The sequence below is a fragment of the Candoia aspera genome, chromosome 2 (genome assembly GCF_035149785.1).
Source record: "Candoia aspera isolate rCanAsp1 chromosome 2, rCanAsp1.hap2, whole genome shotgun sequence".
Lineage (NCBI taxonomy): Eukaryota > Metazoa > Chordata > Lepidosauria > Squamata > Boidae > Candoia > Candoia aspera.
The window spans coordinates 243,909,982-243,927,851 of NC_086154.1; the positions used below are offsets into that span (position 1 = coordinate 243,909,982).

Sequence of the window (17,870 nt, forward strand, 5' to 3'; positions counted from 1 at the left end):
CATGAATTGATGAAGTCTACCTTGCAGGATCTTGAGCATTGCCTTACTGGCATGTGAAATGAGTGCCACTGTTCGATAGTTTGAACATTCTTTAGTGTTTCCCTTTTTTGGTATGGGGATATAAGTTGAGTTTTTCCAGTCTGATGGCCATTCTTGTGTTTTCCAAATTTGCTGGCATATAGCATGCATTACCCTGACAGCATCATCTCGCAAGATTTTGAACAGTTCAGCTGGGATGCCGTCGTCTCCTGCTGCCTTGTTATTAGCAATGCTTCTTAAGGCCCATTCAACCTCACTCTTCAGGATGTCTGGCTCTAGCTCACTGACCACACCATCAAAGCTATCCCCAATATTGTTATCCTTCCTATACAGGTCTTCCGTATATTCTTGCCACCTTTTCTTGATCTCTTCTTCTTCTGTTAGGTCCTTGCCATCTTTCTTTTTGATTATACCCATTTTTGCCTGGAATTTACCTCCAATGTTTCTAATTTTCTGAAAGAGGTCTCCTCTCCTTCCTATTCTATTGTCTTCTTCCACTTCCGCGCATTGCTTGTTTAAAAATAATTCCTGATCTCTTCTGGCTAACCTCTGGAATTTTGCATTTAATTGGGCATATCTCCCCCTATCGCTGTTGCCTTTTGCTTTCCTTCTTTCTTGGGCTACTTCTAGTGTCTCAGCAGACAGCCACTTTGCCGCCTTGGTTTTCTCTTTCTTTGGGATGTATTTTGTTGCCGCCTCCTGAACAATGCTGCCAACTTCTGTCCAGAGTTCTTCCGGGACCCTATCTACTAAGTCCAGTCCCTTAAATCTATTCTTCACCTCCGCTGCATATTCCTTAGGAATATTAGTGAGCTCATATCTAGCTGATCTGTGGGTCTTCCCTCATCTCTTTAGTCTGATCCTAAATTGTGCAAGAGAACAATATAATAGGATATTGTATACGTATCATCCTCACATAATTATGACTAGTGACTCCACAGACATTTGTTCCATTGCTTACTCTCAGTCATAAAACAGTGCATGCTAAGAAGGAAAATTTCATTAGGATAAAAAAACATGGCCAGAAATACCACACTCTGCAGCCAAACGTTAATCAGACTGGAAAGTGGAGATGATCAGATACATTTTATTTCATGCTATATTTGCTCAGCTCTAATCTGCCGGTGAGATGCAAGCAATATATTTCACACTGTTATATATCACACACAATAAATTTGCTTAAACCAGGATGTTCTGAATAGGTCCCTTGTTCTTGGATTTGGCAAGCTCAAGTTTTTGGCTTTTCCCTTGTTCAGGAATTTTAGCAGTTAGTTTGCAGAAACCCTACTTTTTGTTTTTGCTTGCTTGTTGTTTCTGAAGGAGAACAATTGCACAAACCGATTCATGCAAGCGGCCCAGAGACACTTCCATAGTGAGTTGGGTGGTGTATAAATTTAATAAATAAATAAACAGACCATACCTCCACAATATTGGCTGCTCGTACAACAAGCCTGGTTCATGTTAAGTTTGATTATCTGCATAGCAGTGAACATATTCAGGCTGCTGTAGTACAACCCTGTCTAACTTGGAATGAGACCTATCTTGCAGGCATGGTCCTTTCTTACACATAATGGCAACTTCCTATCTTAGTTGGAAATGCTATATGAACTTTCACATAAAACTCATCTTCAACTGTTATGTGTCCCACAGCCAATCATGTTTGCTCAGAATTTAATTTTGAGTAAGTTTTTCCACAGGATTTAATTTCCAGGAATGTTTATCTATCTGTGGATGTCACCAGGGACATTATTTCCATATAAATTGTTAGATCTGGAAGACAAAATCTACCTTGAGCCTACTGCCAGTAGCTGGAAGTATGTGTAAAATAAAGCTATGTACACTGAAGAATGCTCTAACCTTCACCCTTAAAATTGTACCTTATGATCTAGAACAGGGGTGGACAACTTTTAGGCAGCCAGGGCCTGTTTACTGATTATTTTGGCCTGTTTGGGGTGATTTCTTTCTCCAAAAAACAAAAAACCCTCAGTATGTAGTCGGTTTTTAATCCCCCTGTAAAATCCTTTCAAAATCTCCAAAATGCAATGGGGGGGGGGGATTGTCCATAACAGAGAAGCTATTTCTGTCGAGGGCCATGTCCCATTAGGGGTATTCTACATCGGTATTTCTCAACCTTAGCAAAAAGATATGTGACTTCAACTCTCAGAGAACAACAGAGAATCTCTGGGGCCCCAAAAAAGATATTGGGAGACTCACGTAGCCTGCAGAAACATGATCTTTCCCAGAATAGGCTTCTACTGAACCTCTCCCACTTTGCAAGTGGTTTTTTGTTTCTGTCTTTCCCAATGCTAGCTGCGCTGAAGGAGCAAGCTACCAGTTATACATAAGAAGACCCATATTAGATCAGCCCGAAAGCCTATGAAGTCCCAGATTCTGTTTCCACAACGTCCAGCCAGAAGCTTATGAGCACCATAGAATGTTCGAAGAGCAATGGCAGCTTCTCTAGTTCCATGTACCGAATCAGAAAGATGATTCAACAGAGTTGGAGGGGGAGATGAGTGGGCGATAGCTTGGCAGCTCATTCACTCAGAGAAAAGAGAAAGAGGCAGAAATGGTTTCCTGATGAAATAGCCATGTTTCAAAGGCCTTCCTGAGGTGTAGTGGTTAAGGCTAGTCCCCCCTTGGGCACAAAGCCAGTGGGGTGACCTTGGGCCAGTCCTCCTCTCTCTGCTCTAGGAGAGAGGCAGTCTCTCTTTCCATTTCTGAAAAACCTTGCCAAGAAAACTGCAGGGACTAATCCAGGCAGTCGCTGAGAATCAGACGTGATTGAACAGCAGGGGAAAAAAAAGACCTTCCTAGAAACCATGCCATTCCACAGTATGAGGGCAGGGATAGAGAAGGCTTGCTTCTATGATCCCTGAACACAGCAGTCCCTAAAATAGAAATGATGTCCTGTCCATTTTTTTTTCATGAATTGCTTTTCAGCCTTGAATCTACCCTCTTCTATTTTATCCAATTCAAACTGGAAATATGCTTAATTATACTTTACTGGAATTCCCTGCAGGGGCTCAGGAGGTGATTGAAATTGCATAAAGCGCCTTAGGCGCCTATTTCTGTCGAGGGTCATGTCCTGTTAAGGGTACTCTACATCAATGTTTCGCGACCTTAGCAACTTTAAGGTGGGTGGACTTCAACTCCCAGAATTCCCCAGCCAGCATGACTGGCTGGGGAATTCTGGGAGTTGAAGTCCACACATCTTAAAGTTGCCAAGGTTGAAAAACACTGCTCTACATGATAGACAAGAAACAGTTAGGTGGGGCACCCATCTTTTTCTGAAACCCCCCCCCTCCCCGATCGCCTTTGGTCCCTCTCCCAAACAGAAGGAGGCTACATGGAAAGGAACAGTTAGTTATTGTCAGGAGCCTGAGTGAATCCCTTGCATAGAGCCAAATTTAAAATAGGACCAGGGCTACATGAACTTAGTCCAAAGCCAAACGTGGCTCAGAGGCTAGAAATTGCTTACCCCTCCCTAATTAGGAGCCTTTGATTTTCTCAAGTGAAAATATGGAGTTTGTTCTGTTCTATTATGCATTTCCCTTAATTTTGTAGTTAATTTATTCTAGCTACAATGGGAAAGAAATGCTTTAAGTTTCAGTGCTGATACTAAAATGTTGCTAATGGTATAAATACTGATCCAAGTACAGGAGATTTTCCTCTCAGATGCAATCATTAGAAATCATAGCTTTGACTGTAAGCATAATGGAGAAATAATTATGAGAACAGCCTTGTTAAGGATGTGCTCAAAATTCAAGTTTTAAAGTTGAAAATGGTGCAGAACTGCCTTGACTCAATGATTGAAAAGGCCAGGCAGTCTATTCGCTGGAATCTAGTCACTGGAGCAAAACAGACAGTAGACACCAACAGACATGGAAAAATTGAAGTATCGCCAGGCAAAGCATTGAGGCAAGATGTGTGTGTGTGTGTGTGTGTGTGTGTTTGTGTGTGTGTGTGTGTGGTGTCAGAGCATAGATAGTAGACACCAAACAACCAAGAAATCAATCATTTTCTAACTAGTTTATTAGAACATATTCTGTAAGCACATACATCTACTCAAATGTACAAAATGTACCTACCAAAAGAAAGAGAGGCGGGGGGGGGATCTCTGTTCTCTACTGACCCAGTAGATGAAAGAGTTGAGAAATTTCAAAAAGCTCTTTGGGATTCCAGCTTTTCCATTGCCAGATTTCCATCTTTTATATACAGGTCAATTGCTGATTTATGTTTATCAAATTTGTATGCATCTTGGATTAACTCCAATCACTTGGTACAAAAATAGGATAAAGTATAGAAAACATAAGAGTAAAATAGATAAAACCCAAAAAGAATATAGGACATCCGGCCCTAAAAGTCCTCTGGAAAAGCTCTTCAGCTTTTTCTAGAAGGCAGACAATGTGAAAGAGACGAATCTCCAACAGGAAGTCACTCCAAAAGACTGGCCCTGTTGCTGAAAAACAGCGCTTCTGGGCTCTCCCCCCCACCCCCCGAAATGGGAGAGAAGATGGTTGAGCCAATTCTAGTGGGGAGTTGTGATCCTGAAGACAACCTGACATCAATCCATAAAGGCCTTTAGAGCATAATACCAGTGCTTTAAATTGCACTCAGAAGCTAATAGGAGGCCTCCAACGGGAGGAGATGGGCGGGGATAAATTAGATAGATAGATGATAGATAGATAGATAGATGATAAATAGATAGATAGATAGATAGATAGATAGATAGATAGATAGATAGATAGATAGATAGATAAGCAAGCAAGCAAGCAAGCAAGCAAGCAAGCAAGCAAGCAAGCAAGCAAGCCAGTGCAGGGCCTACAAACAGGAGTAATATGTCCCAATGGTCCACACCCAGGCCACTTCATTTTATACCAAATTCTGTGTGGTGTTTTAAGGTAGCCCCATGTACAGTGTGTTGCACTATCCCAAGCAGGTGGTGATGAGCCACTGTGGTTAGATTCTCTCACAACAAATTTTGTTCTGGCCTTGTACCTTCCTCACCTGTTTTGATGTGTCAGTTCCTTTTACAAGGAAATAAAAACTTATTTATTAGGAACAGCCATTCAGGCAGGATAGATAGGCCTTCCTTCCATTCCTCAGTTCTAAATGGTGCCAGTTGATGATTTAATCTGCATTCTTCAGCTCTCTTGTCGTCTTCCCTTTTTCTGGTCAGCTAGTAATCAAAGAATACATACAGAGATTAGTTGGATTCAGAGAGGGTATAGGAAAAGGATAAAATAGAATAAAAGAATGAAGATTAAAAAATAAAGGTACTATGTACAGAATACAAATATACATTTCACACAGCACAAAGGACATTGCACTATCTATCTATCTATCTATCTATCTATCTATCTATCTATCTATCTAATTTGTATAGCCGCCCATCTCACAGAAAAGCAACTTTGGGCGGCTTACAACAATCCAATAAAACAACACATCGGTAAACAATCAGTTTAGAAAATAAATATATCACTTTGTTTGGCCCTTTGCTGTACAGTAATAGACTATACAGCAAAGTAAGTAAGAGGAGTGTGGCATGTGCCTGTAGACCTGCAGAACATTGTCAAAGGCTGAAAGAGGAAGTGGCACTAGGTTAAGAAACAAGGAGCTGCTTCACTTGTTATATCCATGTTAGGTGGGGAATTTATGATCAAGGCTTGATCAAAGGAAAGCAATTCCTTGAGGCTTCACCCGGGCCTCATCTCTGAGTCCTATCACGTCACAGTTTTTCTTTGTTTTTGTTTTTTTCCTTAGTGCCTCAAATCCATGTAAAGTCTGAGCATATAATCACTTACGTGGGTGACACCGTGATCTTGACATGTGATGTTGGCAATGAGAAAACCCACTTTAACCCAAGTTTTTGGACCTGGTATTCAAATAATGGAAGTGGAGAGGTAAAGTTCGTTTTTAATTATGGGAAGAATCCCTCCCCCCAATATTTCAAGATATTTTTCAAGCTATGCTTTTGTAATATAGACCTGATCTAGGCCATCTTGCCCAAACTAGGCTGTAAATAAAATGTTCCTAGATTTCCAAAGTTTTTTTTTAATTTCCCCTTCACATTTCTATTTCGTAGTTATACTTTCCTGCTAGGATGCTTCATTTGCATAATTACATATCTATAGGTTTGAATTTCTAATGATGCATAAGTTTATGCTAAAGATTCTTCACTCTTTTTTCCTCTGTCAGGTTGTTATTAATTCTACCCTGATGCCAGAGAAGTACAACCTTATTCAGGAACTTGCAAACACTACCAAACTGAAGATCTTTGATCTCTCTGAATCAGATAGCAGTTTTTACTGGTGCGAAGCTGGATTTCTACTAGGTGAAAGCAGAGAAAAAGTATCTCTCCAAGTCCTCACCTATCTGACACCTCTCAAACCATTTCTCGTAATAGCTGCTGAAGTTATTGTTCTAGTAGCTCTTATTTTTATCTATGAAGTGTGCTCCAAAAAGAAAGAAGAGAATATTGGTAAGACATAGAAGAATAACATATTGAAATGTGCTGCTTTTATTTGGTATTTTTTTGCAATAAAAACAGTGGATGACATGAATTGTAAACTTTGACTTATGATTGAAGTTTGAACTTCAAACCAGAACTGATGGTCTTCCTCAACTTGATAGTCATGGGTGTCCTCAGGGGGTAAGGGAGGGGGGAATTGATGTCTTGCATGTTCTTTATGTCATCACACAAATTATGCAGATAATGTAATTTGCTGAGGTAAAATTTGTGTCATGATGTGTGATGACATGCAGAACATCATTATGACTTCTACAGATGCCTATGATGATATGCTCCCATTGTATCGAATCTCGGCTTCTAGAATACCAGAGCCAGGATACATTTTGGCTGAGAGGAATTCTGGGAACTTAAGTCCAACTCAATGGAGCTTACCAAGTTGGGAGGGATTGCAGTAGACCATTGCAAAAGGGAAACCATGTTTCCTCTTAGTAGGTTTCGATTGCTAGAATTTAGGGACAAAACTCTAATGGGGGCAAGTAACCCTTTCTTGGCAGAGCACTGCATTTTATCTTCCTGTGATGGGTCTGGGGCTACATTTAAAAAGTGAACAGAGTTCTTGGGAGCAAGAGGGGGCACACACAACAAAATGTGACTACACTATCACACAGGTGGCATGACTTGAGCACTACATGCATCAGACATCAAAACGTAAGTGTGGAAGGGTGTCATCTGTATGCATATTATCATTCTGGCATCATTGTGTTGTTGCAGAAGCTGCTGGGCAGGGCTGCTTAGTGGGTAGGGCCTGGCTCAATAGGTATACACAGGACAAAAATGATTTTCCCACAAAAGCATTCAAGTCTGAGCAGCAAGCAAATGATACATTTTGTCAGTCTGTGAAATTGCTGGCATATTTCAGTAGCAAATTGCATTGCTGAATTTTTGTCAGCAGTTATTGCAGGAACTCAGGAGTTAATGAAAAGCATCAGAGAGTACATGATGCCCATAGGTCCTCGACTGCCACCCTAATTTATTATAGCTACCTAAGAGCAACTTTCTTTACCAGAGATGATACCAGTGGGGATATACAGTTGAGCTTTGGCCTCTTGTGCATGGGCTGCAGATCAGAAAGGACTTTCTGTATCTTTTATAACAGGAAGCAGTGATAGAGGTAGGGCTACAGTTTGGGCCTAATTTATAGGATCTAGTCCCTGATCTCTCCACCATTATTGCTCCACTCATTAGTACCCAGAGAATGCTGAGGTGATAATTCCAGGCATGCTCAGCATTAATACCCGGGACACTATTGGTGACCCTGAGTGTATCAGGATCAATGTTTATTGCGGCCACAGGATGTTTTCTTCTTTTGAAAGCCATTCATAGTCAGGGCACAATGGGCACTTATGTGGTGATATATCAGCCTCTTTTAAAATATCTTCTCTAACAAAATGGTGCTTACTTCAAAGTGTCTGGACTCAGCATTGTTCAGCAGAAAAGTAGATGATTAGTGCAATGCTGGTGCTACATTTTTTGATGAGACAAGTAAAGACTTCATACTTGTTTATTTATTTCATGTATTTTCATGTTTTAAACTTGCACTTGGCAAAGAGGATAAGTTTCATTTTCACTTTGGGGTTTTGTTCTTGCATATCAGAAAGGGAACAACAGTCTTAAATAAGGTGTGGTGGCTTGAGAGAGAAATGTTGGGAATCCTGAAATAATATCTGGGGCCACCAAAAGAGGAACGTCCATGTCTGCCAGTTTGTCTCTAAGCAAAATGCAAAGTGCCTTGGATGCAGATTACCAAGAGAACTTTGTTCTCCATACATACATTATGTCACCCTTGTTCACTGAGGTCACCTGGAGAGATTTGCCTTCAGATGCCACAGTCTTCTTTTATAGCTGTGCTTGATAACTGGAATGCTCTCCTGGTTGGGGGAAGGGGGAGTAATCCCATGTGTATCATGACATCATCCTGCATAAGAACTGCATAATTTGTGTCATTTGTGAGATGACCTCATGATGTGCATGATGTCACTGTATCTTTGATCAAATGCCTATGTGGGCTTCCTCTCAAATTGGAAGAACTGGCCCTTTTCAAAAGGCATTCAACCCCCCCCCTTTTTATGGGGGGAGGTTTTTACTTATCAAGAGTTTTAATTTGTTACTGTAATTTTATTTCCTCACTAATTCTTATTTTATGTTTTTATTGTATTATATGTTTCTTATACTGTACATATTGCCATGAGACTTCAATAGTTGGCAGTATAAAAAAAATTGACAATATATAAGTAAGATAAGCAGGAAGTAAAGTCACCTAGTCAAACTACAGAGAGGACGTGTATTGGCATTAAAATAATCTGGCTGTTAGCTACATCAGTAATTAAATGAGCAAAGGTCTTCTGCACACTAAAGAAAGAAATGGCAACTCTTTTTATCTTGCAGTATTAGTGGGCAAAGTATTTCACACAATGTAACATGCTTCCAGTTTTAATATTCCATTTTTGGATATTTGCTATCTTTACATGTTTCCAACTGAGTTAATATTCTTTGTTATCCTTAGGCATGATTCTTTTCACAGAAAGATTTTGGAAGCAGTCATGTTAATTTGTCAGTCAGTTGACCATAGGTAAAGGTAAAGGTTTCCCTTGACGTAAAGTCCAGTCGAGTCCGACTCTAGGGGGCGGTGCTCATCTCCGTTTCTAAGCCTTGGAGCCGGTGTTGTCCATAGGACACTTCCGGGTCATGTGGCCAGCATGACGACACGGAACGCCGTTACCTTCCCGCCGAAGCGGTACCTATTGATCTACTCACATTTGCATGTTTTCGAACTGCTAGGTGAGCAGGAGCTGGGATTAACAACGGGAGCTCACCCCGCCGCGCGGTTTCAAACTGCCGACCTTCCGATCGACAGCTCAGCGGTTTAACCCGCAGCGCCACCGCGTCCCAGTTGACCATAGCATTCCATAAATTCATAAAAAAATAAAAGGAATAATATTATACGCGGTTTAGTGTAGTGGTTAAGGCACCAGGCTAGAAACCAGGAGACTGTGAGTTCTAGTCCCGCCCTAGGCACGAAGCCAGCTGGGTGACCGTGGGCCAGTCACTCCCTCCCAGCCCTGGGAAGAAGGCAATGGCAAACCACTCTGAAAAGTGAAAAATGAAGATACTAGTCCAGATAGTTGCCAGGAGTCAAGACTGACTCAAAGGCACCAAATAATAAGTAAGTAAGTTAGTAAGTAAATAAGTTAGTAAGTAAGTTAGCAAGGAAAATATGCCAACAGCAAATACAAATCACTTTGTTTCTTTTTCTCTTACAGAAGTTGAAAAAGAATTTGAACAAATAGAAACATTGTAAGTAATAATGTCATTGTTATAATGTTGAAGTAATAATGTTTCATGTTATACTATGAAAGCAGTATAAAGCTGAAACAATAACAGGAGACAACCAACTCCATTGAAATTCGAACTTTTGGGGTGTTGGACTTCAAGGATTAATCCTGTTTAATCCATTTGTGTGGTATTGGGAGGAGGGTTGGCAGGAAACCCACTGAGCCCTAAATGTAGGCCAACTGTCATTAAATGCAAAAATGCCAAACTGGTTATTTGTCCCCTAATGAAAGTGAATACAAATTGCTATGCTTGAAGATTGCTGAGTCTGAAATGACTCAGTACTTACAGAATAGGAAGAAACCTGTTGCAAGCTTTTTTATTTAGTCTAAGGTTGATCTTTTTTCACACTTAACCCTAACAGCAGTTCACTGTAATGTTTTTCTGCTTAAAAAATAGTAATTGTAGTATCAGTCTGTATTTCTCCCCATCATCCAACCAAGCTGATAGGGAATGATTTCAAAAAAGAGAATTTTTTGACAAAGGAGGAGAATAGACAGATTCTACATAAGCCACATCTACATAAGCACATTTGCAAGAGACAGAGAACTACTGAGAGCCAAACTGTTACAGGAAGTGGTGGTTTTTCTTCTAGTCCTCTTGTCACACTTAACTCTAGGGTTATTCCCATGTTCAACCACTCACTCAGGCAATCTCCTATACTCAAAGTCTAATAATTCTTAAGGTTTATTTATTGTGATTGTGAATTAGTTAGTTGCTAGATGGACAACTCACCGAACCAGTTGTTCCCCCAGAAAAAATTGATTCCACAAGCCTGGATGGCTAGTTAACACTCAAAAAAATCTTCCTTTTCAAAAGCCACCAAGTTAGTTCTCATTCTGCAACCATCCTAGCTTATAAATAACTAACAAGATGCTAGTCCTGTTAGACTTCTGAATTAGAGCCTCTGCTGCGAAGTTTTGAATGCAACCAGACAGTCTCAAGAGTATTGCATGTGCCATGTTGCTGGGCTTCACTGACTGCTAAGTGCATTTCTAGGGCAGTGAGCCTGTATCTTTACTTCTCAGTCTCGTGTTTTTTCATCCTCTGAACAGTAAAAGCATGCAACATTTTGAAGTCCCTTTTGGGTTCTCCTTTTTCTGGCAGAGTGGCAGACCAAAGATAACACTGAACCAGAGAAATCTAAATGCTGACCAGCGCTTGCTTAAATCAGACTATCATTTTACAAGAGCAGAATTTAGCTCAGATGCACCGCATTAGGTGTATAATTTGTTCTAACTTATCTGCATGTCACAAGTGGTGGGGAGAGGAGCTAGCCCAATCAATGACATATCGAACAAAGACGAACAGAGCAGGAAGTAGGGAAGCTTTGAAAGGGTGGACACATTTGGGCAACCTCTGTTGGAGATCTTCTGACCTCAAAACCCAGTGCTTTTATATACTTTCGAGATCCAGGCTTTTGATCCACACCTGTGGAATCAGGCTTTCTGATTGGTGCTCATCCACAAGCATCCAAATCACGCTATGTAACCAGCCCACCTTTTGGATACCAGTCTCTCTCTTGACTTTAGGTGGAGGTCTTGGGTGCAAGCTTTTTAGAGGTGCTTAACCCATCCAATCTAGGGAATTGGCTACAACTCTCCTTCCCAGGTGTTGTTTACATCTTAATCTTCAAAAACCTATTTAACCACATATACTGTACTTGTGTTAACCCCATATCTTGATCTTCCACTTGGTGGCTGATGTTGAGACAATTTATAATTCAATCATCAAGAGGCTTTATTTCAAATTAATGCATCAAAGAGAAACATACTACAAATTTAAACAAATTAGAATAGAAAACTCCTACATCACAGCAGCATTCTGGGAAATCCCCATCAGATCTTGTCAATACCTCACATGCATTTTAATTTAGCCACGTGGGATGCTGGCTGCCTGCTGGCTGTCTGCTTGTTCAGAACATTGAAGAAACCCTCATTTTGTTTTTCTCCATAGGCCAAAAAAAATCTGTAGTTGGAAGCTTAGAATTTTGCTCCCTTGCTTGCATTTTTGTAGAAGGGGAAGTGGAGACTGCCTTGTTAGTTTATAGATATGTACAGAAATAATCTCAACACAATTGTACAGAAGTAGTTTATTTCTAGAAGATAGAGAGCCTCCTCGCTCTCTAGCCAGCTTCTACATTTTTAAAATCATATCTCATGTCTCTGTTCTGCTTTATTGCTGGGGAAAGTTAGCCAAGTAAGAGTTAACAATGGGAAAACCCAGCTTGGGAAGAAAGTCCAAATTGACGTTAAACATAATGAAAAAGACTGAAAATAAAACCACTTATTCTGTGCAGGAAATCAGAAGACAGCAATGGTGTGGAAAATAGTACTACCAGACACAGAAAAGTCTAAATCTTTTGTGGAGAAATGGTAAGCTACAAAGTAAATCTGAGAGGTTCTGTGTCTATTAGTGGCCAGAGTTGTTGAAATTGGAGTTCCAACCCATCTCAAGAGTGTCAGCTTTGGAAAGGCTGAACAAATATTAAGAAAGGTAGAGGCATTTCCATTTTAGTTTATGAAACAGTGAACTCAGTTCAGGTCACAACCCTAAATAGGATGGATAGGGATTGTTTATGGAATGTCTTTTTGGGCATAGGAGGAATAGTATTTTATCAGTTGCCCCAGTGATGCTCACTCTGTTGAATTACAAATAACTACGAGATAAACCTTGAAATGGGGAAGACAGTGGGGCAAGAAGATAAAAAGGGAGTTTTTCATATATTCAGAGAGTCAGTAGGGGTCTTCTTGTCCTCTCCATGCATGTGTCTACCCCAGCTTCCCCTTGTGCATACATTGCAACAGACACACACCACCGCTACCACCAGTGTTCATGCTGGAGAAAACGTGTGGTGGGAGTTACAGTCAGAAACATCTGAAGAGCACCAGATTTGGAGATGGCTCTCTGTCCAAAGTACAAGATATATGGAAGAAAGAAACTTTTGCAACATCAGTTGGAATGTTGATTGGAAATGGTTAAAAGGAATAATACCGAGTGAAGGACTTCTGTTTAGTCTATGAAAGATAGAACAGATCTCTTCTTCCCTTGAAGTTCTGTTCCTGACCAGCAGAAATAGAACACCACACACACATACAAAACTAAGGGTGTAGTTGTAGGGTGATGTACAAATTCCCTCAATTAATTGATAGATGTTTTAAAGATGCTAGAACACAATAGTACCTTTAGAAAGGCATTAAGATGGTACGGCATACATATCTATGCATTTCCACATGTATGGACTGTGTCTCCTGTGCACTATCTTCCATTTAAGCTACAGGGAGATTGATATGGCCTCTCTTCACTAGATGAATGGCCTGCATGACACTTTCGTGATAAGTCTGTTAAAATGGATGGTGGCAGTGCAGCTGAGCAGTTACTGCTTTAATGTGCAGCTGTGGGTGTTGGCAAGGCAAGCAAAGGGGGGAAATGACATCACACCTGTCATGATGTCATTGTGGCTTCTGTCAGACATCTGCACAGGTGGCAAGTGTTATTTTTTCTGTAGGTCTGCGTACATCAAAAGTAATGCTCGGGGCTGCTAAAATGGGAAGTGGGACATCTGAGACTTGACTTACAGTTTGAACAGCTTGAATCAGCTCCTGAAAGTAATACTACTTTGAATCAGATGGTATCACTGCACTCCTTTAATCTATCTGTTCCTTTTAATTTAGGCAAGTTGGAAAGAAAAGCCAAGACTGCATTGAGTAAAAAACTTTCTGAAACGGAAGAATTGTATCTACTTGGCTTCTAATTACAGCCTTCTAGGTGTCTTTTAAAAAAACAATACTGCTTTAAAAATGCCTTCTTAGTAGTGAATGTACTAAATAATGCTAATGTCATTCATATATATATATATCTTGTCCTAAAAGTTCTAACTAAACTTATGCTGTTGACTGAACTTTTACATCTGTTCAAGCCTTTGGCTGCTATTAGACATAATCTAGTTTTAACTTTCTTTCATTTATCTGAATATGTACAGAGTGCTTTTTTGTATATGATGATCAGCACCAACTGAAGTATTCTACTATTCCTCTGTGTTAGGAAAGTAATGTTACCAGAATAAGCCATAAAAGCCAAAATTTACAAGGTAAAATTATTACAAAGGATTTAACATTTATATTGAGAATTAAAATATAGCTCTACCTGAGAACCAATTTAAATAGCAAAAGTCTGGAATACATCTTCAGCCTCCAATAGTTTGGGTCAGCCAAGGATCACTCTTAGAATCTCAATTTTCTCCCTTCCTTTTGTAAAGAAGCAAGTTGCTGGTTCTCTTGGAAGAGCTAATTGATGGGTAGGGTAGTGTGAAGAATATGGCAACTAAGTATAAAACAAATACCAAATGGTGATATTTAAAGTTTGGATTTGGTTAGACAGAAGCACCGTCTGTGAGTAAACAACAGCAATACATCCAAAAGGTATGCCTTGTTAATCTCATGGCTTATTAATAGCTTTACCAAAGAATTGAGAAAGTATCCACATTTTCCTTTAAAAAATCTAATAAAGCTATAACATTTCTAATGTGTTTTAATAGTCTTTCCAGTTTCTGTGCTCCCTTTTCCATTCTCATTGTTTTTGCAGCAAATGTCAGCAAATAAAGAGATACTGCTGTCAAATGTTTGACTTGATTAGGCTTTCCTGAAGTGTTAACACAAACCAATTATAACTAAACATTTGGAAGAGTGATTATCCCTTTTCAGCCAACAATGGGGCTGTACTGCTCTTCTATATCCCAGGTGCATCATCAATGGGCAGGAGGGGGTCAAAAAAGGCAAGGTGGCAGCCACAAGCATGTGATCAAAGCTCTGCCCCTTTTTACATGCATTGTCTTCACTGTGCATCCAGCACCACTACTTTCTAAGCTTTGAAAATGAGGTCAGATGAAGGCATCAAACTATGCAAATATGAGCCAAATGAAAAACAATTTATTTTACCAATAGAAAAACCAAAGTAGAAATCTACTATCTTCCAGTATTATTGTAGATGAATAAATATATTTAAAAACTGCAGGTAGTCCTCAACTTATGACCACAATTGGTACCTGAACCTCCATTGCTAAGTGAGGCAGTCGTTAAGTGAGTCACACCTGATTTCACAACTTTTTTTGCCATTGCCGTTAAGCAAATCACCATGGCCATTAGGTGAATCACATCATTAAGTGAATCTTGCTTCCCCCATTAACTTTGCTTGTTGGAAACTGGCTGGGAAAGTCACAAATGGTGATCACTTGACCCCAGGACACTGCAACTGTCATAAATACATGCTGGTTGCCAAGTGCCTGAATTTTGATCATGTGATTGCAGGAACACTGTGACAGTCGTAAGTGTGAGGACCAGCTGCAAGTCACTTTTCCCAGCACAGTTGTAACTTTGAACAGTCGCTAAACAAATGGTTGTAAGTCGAGGACTACCTGTACTTGTATTATAAAATGTAAGGAGTATAACCTGAGTTTTGCAAAGCAGATGTGTAGTAAATTCTAGAATGGTCAATATTCTGGATGCTTCAGTCCCCTAGGATGTTAAAGAGTATTATACTCTATGATCTATCATGTTTGGGAGAGAAATAGGAAGTGATTTGCTGACAAACAGGAAGAGGGATTTTGAATTAGCATTTCCAACACTAATGTAGCTATATCCTTTAACAGCTGTAGCTTCTGTGTCATATACCCCAGAGTCACTGAGAGTCAGGTGGCATACAAGTTAAAATTATTATGGTTGGTCATACAGTCAGCCAGATGTTTAGATTGGATTTGGCATTTTTGTTCTTCTTCTTCATCATCATCGTCATCATCTAGAATGCATTGTAACAATCTAGATGGGAAGATACCACTGGATTAGAGTAGCAGGAATAGGAAGCCAGCAGAAACTGTATTTCAACTACTTGAAGATTAGTGACAAAGGTGAATTTAGGGGTGGGAGAAAAATCAGGAAATCCCAGGACTATAGGCTAGACTAGGTAGTAGAAAAAAACATCCTGGAAAAGGCAGTAGCAAACCATTTCTGTATTTTTGCCAAGAAAATGTCATGGAAGCTTCAGGTCTTTAGGAATATTCCCAGGTAGGAATATTTCCAGGTTCTCTGAATGGAATAGGACCATACTGAGGGCAAGTCACTTAGTTGATATGCATACCTAGGAATTACCAGGTATCTGCCTTGTCAGGCTTTATTTTCAGATATATTAGTGATTTCATAAAATTAAAATAGAAACATTTGGAATAAGCTACATAATGCAGCCATGTGTAGAGAAACTTCATTTTATTCGACATTTCAACTGGAAAAAAAAATAAATGGAATAGTGAAACCAGACAGATCACAGTGAAGTACAAAAGGGAACAGTTCTAAAACCTCATTGACATTTCTTGCTATTCTAGACTAATGAGATGTTGATTGCATTATAGGCAGAAGATAATTAATGCTACTCTTTATTTTTTAATAAAACTAAGGAAAATCGCTTTTAAAGATTTCATGTTAATGAGCTTCGGTTTAAAACTTAAGTTAAATAGCAATAAACAGGAGAGGTGAAAGTGCCCAAGGCATTGGCTCACTTTGTGGAGAGTCGCAAAGACTAAATTGATTTGTCCAGTTTATTTGTCAATATAATGGTTACTGCCCATCTTCAAATTAAGGAATAGTAAAAGTGCAATTTTAAAAAATACGGCTTTTCTAAACCAGAATGTGTTTATCTGATGTTTCATTTATGCATGGCCCATCTTTTTGCAATGGATAGGCAAATGGCATTATATAAATATCCTTAAAAAATCAGTTGTGAGGTTATAATTCCTCCATCCAGCCTGCCCTTTATCTGCGATTTAATTAGTGGCTGTACAATCATTCAATTTATCTAAAAGAAATCTTGCATATAGTTTGGGTGAAATACAAATAGAAAAGTCTTGGTGACTATACACAGATATACACATATTTTCAGCATTTGCAGTTTTTTTGCAAACCAAAGGTAATTGTTTTCCTTAAAAATGTAGCCTTTGTTGTTTGAAACTGAGGGTAACATTAATGGGGTTTTCAGATGGTTCTAACTAGCAAAACCACTCACTGGAGTGGGGTAGGGAGATACAAAAATGTGTTCATGGTCCCATGCAGTTCTGGATATAGTCTGCCCATTCTGGTTTAATTTACATGACCAAATCTGGATTGGAAATGATTTATATTGTGCCATCCTATCTTGATGCAACAAGATGACCTTCTATAAGTCCTTTTTGTAATTTTTATTAGATCTATGGCTTTGGTGTTGGTTGCTTTCATACAGATAAACAATAGGCAGGCCAAATTATACAGTATAAGTGCCAGTGTTCTTCTGAAATATAAGAGCAATTATTTATTTATTTTATTTATTATTCACATTTCTATCACCGCCCATCTCCCCCTAAAATTTCTATCACCTCCCATCTCCCCTATTATACTGTGAAATAGACCAGAATGACATAATTTAGGAATTGGGTTCCCAAGAACTTTTCTATATCTGAGAAAACCTACCCCACTCAGGCATTCTTCTGGAATGGCGACATTGGCTGACCATCCTTTGCATCATATGAAAGAAAGTAAGATTGCAATAAATTTAATGACTAGAACAACAGCGCCAAACCAATGGTGTATGGGTTTTCAGAATAATGACAGGATGCCTTCAAACATTCAGAAATTAACAATAAATAAACACTACAATAATAAAATTATTTAGTCAAACTCTTCAATATGCCATTCTAAGATACTGGCTTTATCATGAAACCAATCTCAGGGCACTGTCCACAGTTTAGGGAAGGAAACTCCTAAGATCTAGAGATTTCTTTGAAAGATGGCAGTAAGCAAATAGTACTGCCAGGAACACCATGATTACCCCAGGACCACCCAAAAACATGCAGCTGGAAAACAGCTGAGATAATTTGGATGAACTTATCAAACCTTCCCCTGCAGCCTGTCTCCTTTCCTACTGTAAAGTTTCCCAAAAGAGCACT

The 17,870-nt window shown here is 39.4% G+C and overlaps 1 protein-coding gene across 4 annotated transcripts in view; it reads left to right on the forward strand.

Annotated features, from left to right (window-relative positions):
- EMB (embigin) overlaps window positions 1-13,732 on the forward strand; it is a 36,011-nt gene extending 22,279 nt beyond the window's left edge. For 2 of the 4 annotated variants that reach the window (XM_063295681.1, XM_063295685.1), the window contains exons 6-10: window positions 5,806-5,945; window positions 6,241-6,523; window positions 9,835-9,868; window positions 12,204-12,279; window positions 13,579-13,732. In XM_063295681.1, coding sequence (XP_063151751.1) covers window positions 5,806-5,945; window positions 6,241-6,523; window positions 9,835-9,868; window positions 12,204-12,261 — 515 coding nt within the window. In that variant the 3' untranslated portion in view covers window positions 12,262-12,279; window positions 13,579-13,732. The other 2 variants (XM_063295682.1, XM_063295683.1) reach the window with 2 other exon arrangements.
- Window positions 13,733-17,870: the final 4,138 nt, after the last annotated feature.